The sequence below is a fragment of the Dendrobium catenatum genome, unplaced genomic scaffold (assembly GCF_001605985.2).
Source record: "Dendrobium catenatum unplaced genomic scaffold, ASM160598v2 fragScaff_scaffold_697, whole genome shotgun sequence".
Classification (NCBI taxonomy): domain Eukaryota; kingdom Viridiplantae; phylum Streptophyta; class Magnoliopsida; order Asparagales; family Orchidaceae; genus Dendrobium; species Dendrobium catenatum.
The window spans coordinates 709,589-713,489 of NW_021319159.1; the positions used below are offsets into that span (position 1 = coordinate 709,589).

Here is a 3,901-nt window from a genome sequence, read left to right on the forward strand (position 1 = left end):
ATGGAAGCCCAGCCAACCTCCCACGCAGCTCGCACCGCCGACCAGGCCCGGCCCGACAACTCCATCGAAGAACCCACCGCCGCTTCATCAGCCAACCTTACCTCACTCTGCCGCCTCTCCACTGTCCTAGCCGTCACCGCCATCTCCCTCTGGGCCAACTACGAGGCATCCAAAGGCTTCGATATCACCGTCCTCGAAGCCCCCGGCGCCAGCCTGGCCGCCCGCCACTACAACCTCATGTTCGTCTCCAATGGCGGCGCCGCTCGCGCTATCCTCAACGCCAGCACCTTCATCGAACAAACACTCTACCCCGACACCAAACACTTCCCCTACAAGCCAATCAATTCCGTCACTCTCCGCGTTTCCGACCACAATCTCACCCGCGCCGTCATCTTGACCACCGCCGCGGGTGGCGGCGGAGACTTCGTGATTCTTGTCAGCCCCAACGTTATAGCAGACAGAGAAGCAGAAAAAGCGGTGGTTGCGGCGGTGTACGAAGGGATGGCGAGGGTGTGGGTAAGGGACGGGCGGGGGATGGCGCCGGCGGCGGTGGTGGATGCCGTGGTGGGGTATATCTGCGGCGCAGCGGGGTTTGGGAGGGAGGCGGATTATGCGAATGAAGCGGCGGAGGGATGTGAGGCGACGGTGGGATTCGTGAGGTATTGTGAGGAGAGGAGGCCGGGGTTTGTGGCGAGGTTAAATAAGGCGATGGAGGAGAAATGGGATGATGGGATTTGGGACAGTGCGTTGGGGACTTCGGGTCGGGTAGTATGCTCCGGGTTTCGGGCTAGGTTGGGTTGGGTTCCGGAACGGGTTGTGAATTCGACGGGAACGATGGTCGAGTTGTTGCAGTTGGATTGAAGGGAGGAATCCTTAGTGTGAGTGATGGGGGTTCAGCTGACAGCTATATGATAATAGATTTCTGTGCGACGTTACATTTTATTGTGGAAAACAGATACGGACCGTTGCTTTGTTGTAGAAATAAGGGCAAGTGATTTTAAGTTAGTATTTGTGTTTTCTTTCCCTTTTTAGTCTTGTTCTATAGGTTTGTAATGATAATGATATAACACACATAATAAATCAAATAATAAAATGATTTTCTGTTGCACTATTCTGTCTTTGTTGCTTGCTTAACACTGCCTACAATGGCAGACCGGACAACTTTATGTAACTAATTATGGATAACTTGGTCTTTATACACTTTGCTAAGACTTAGATATAATCTCATGTATTCATTGTTTACAACAAGATATACAATACAGTATTCTTCATTCTTTGTTTTGTTGTTATGAAGAAGATGAATACTTCTGTATTCATTAAGTATGCTTCTACATGATATCAGAGCAACTAGTCTAACTGTCGATCCATATTTGCTTCTCAATGGGAGACTCATATGTATCTCAATCAACTCCATAGCCTTCATCTACAGCTCACCGTTCTCCCACTGAAACTCCCATCCATCAAGCCCGAAAATTTTTGGTGTCAAATATAAAAAATGTGGTTCAAATTCAACTTCTTCTAAACAACTATCCACCTGGAGATTGTAAATCTTCAAACTGTTTGCAGCAAATGATTTTTCCAGTCATCTAGATGGAAATACCTCTTGCCCTCTTAAACACATTTCCTCTTCTGAAAATCAGCTAACCATTAATCCTCTCTTTGCTTCATGGCTGCTAGTACCTGTCGGTTGCCTTATGCTCCACCATCTCTCTCTCTATCTTACCTGATATACTTAACCCTTACACTTGTGCCCTAATTTGGTCTACTCTAAAAAGTCGATTTTTCTCTACAAATTGATCTAGAGTAATCCAGTTAAAAAATGAGCTCCATTCCATTTCTATGCAAAATCACTCAATGCAAGAATATCTCTCTATAGTCAAACGGTTTGTGGACAACATTGCTGCTGTAGACGGCACAGTTGATACCGAGGATGTTATACTTTACATCATCAATGGATTGTCTGCTTCTTATCAAGCATTCAAAACTACCATCCGGACTAAACTTACCCTGTAAGCCTTAATAACCTCAACAATGGTAGAATAGCTCGTTACAAAGTTCGCTTAATTGCTCAAGGCTTCAAACAAAAATATAGGATTATCATGAAACCTTTAGCACAATAATCAAATTTACCATAGTTCGCACATTCATCACTGTGGCATTACATTTTGACTGACCTATACTTCAATTGGATGTTATTAATACATTCTTATATGGAACTCTACTAAAACAATTTACATGTCCCAACCCTAAGGCTTCCAAGATCCCCAACATCCTCAACATGTTTGTAACTACATAAAGACATATATGGTTTTAAACAAGCCCCTCCGCAATGGTTTTCCACCTTATCCACATATCTCTAAAACAAAGGCTTTCACACTAGCTCTGCAAACCTGTCTTTCTTCATTTTTATCAAAATCAAATGCGGGTCTACTTGCTCATGTACATTGATGACATTTTAATCTCTTGAAGCGATTCAAGTTTCATTTCTACTCATTTAAATCAACTTCAACAACAATTCAAGATTCACAATCTTGGTGGTTTGTCACTATTTTTTGGGATCAATTTTAATCAATCGCCTAATGGCTACCACTTATCTCTGCTAAGTTACATTGAAAACTTTCTGTCTACATCTTCCATGCCTTCTTGCAAGCCACTTGGCACTTCCTTACCTTCCAAATGACCGACAGATTCTACGCTTCAAGTTCTTTACAGTCAACAATAATTTTGTGGCAACTTGTAGGCTCTCTTCAATCTCTTACAAACACTAGGTCGGACATAGCCTTCGCAATCAACAAGCTCTATCAACACATGCACAAACATCTACTTTGCCACTTAATTCCAACTCCTCAATAGGATACTTTGATATCTTAAAGGAACAATACAGCTTGGGCTTCATCTTCCCAAAACCACTCTTACACCCTCAACATATGCAGATTTGGATTGGGCTAGTGAATCTACAGATCGCAAATCAACATCCATTTTTTGTATATTTCTTGGTACCACCCTCATTTCATGGTCTGTCAAGAAACAATCCACTGTGGCTCATTCTTCCACTGAAGCTGAGTAACGATCCTTGCTACTATTGCTGTGGAAATCATCTGGCTTCATCATCTTTGTCAAGACTTCTCTATACCGCTTCAGTCTACCCAACTTTTTTGTGGTAATATCTCTGCCATATACATAGCTTCCAACCCTATTTTCCACTCCAAAACCTAGCACATTGAGATAGATCATCACATCATTAAGCTCACCATATTACAGTACATAATGTTTCCACAATATATCAGCTTGCTGACATCTTCACTAAGTCATTACATAAACAACATCTCACTCATCTTCGGGCCATGCTACTAGTTGTTCCTCCCATCAGCTTGAGGGGGGCTGATAATTATAGCATACACATAAGCGAAACAATATAATAATTTCCTATTGCACTATTTTGTATCGCTTGTTTAACATCGGCTATAGTATCAGACCGTACAACTTTATGTAACTAACTATGGGTAACTTAGTCTTTATTCACTTTGCTAAGACTTAGATAGAATTGTTAACCACTGTATAGAAGGAACAAAAAAAATCAATCAAAATAATACCTGGCGGATCCACGAATGCCGGCAGAAATCCCACCGAGGCCCTCCGAATATCCTGCTAAATTCGGCGCCGCTCTCGCCAAATCCTCCGCTATTCCCGTGAACCTACCTCGATCGAATGACCACAAGCATCGTTAAATAGAAGTACAAGATTCTGTCATTGCTCCTCTCTGCCGCTGCTCACGTGAAATCCCCCAACCGTCCCGTCGATCTCCTCCCGACTCCAAGCCATAGCCAATCCCAACCTCTGATCTCCCCTCTCTTCCCTAGTTGACGAAGCTCCTCCAATCTCTAGTGAGAAAGACACACAC

The 3,901-nt window shown here is 43.3% G+C and overlaps 1 protein-coding gene across 1 annotated transcript; it reads left to right on the plus strand.

The window, feature by feature from the left end:
- Positions 1–1,004, plus strand: LOC110110770. The gene has a single exon (XM_020842396.2). The coding sequence runs from the start codon at positions 1–3 to the stop codon at positions 859–861; it is 861 nt and encodes a 286-aa protein (XP_020698055.2). The 3' UTR covers positions 862–1,004.
- The last annotated feature ends 2,897 nt before the right edge of the window (positions 1,005–3,901 follow it).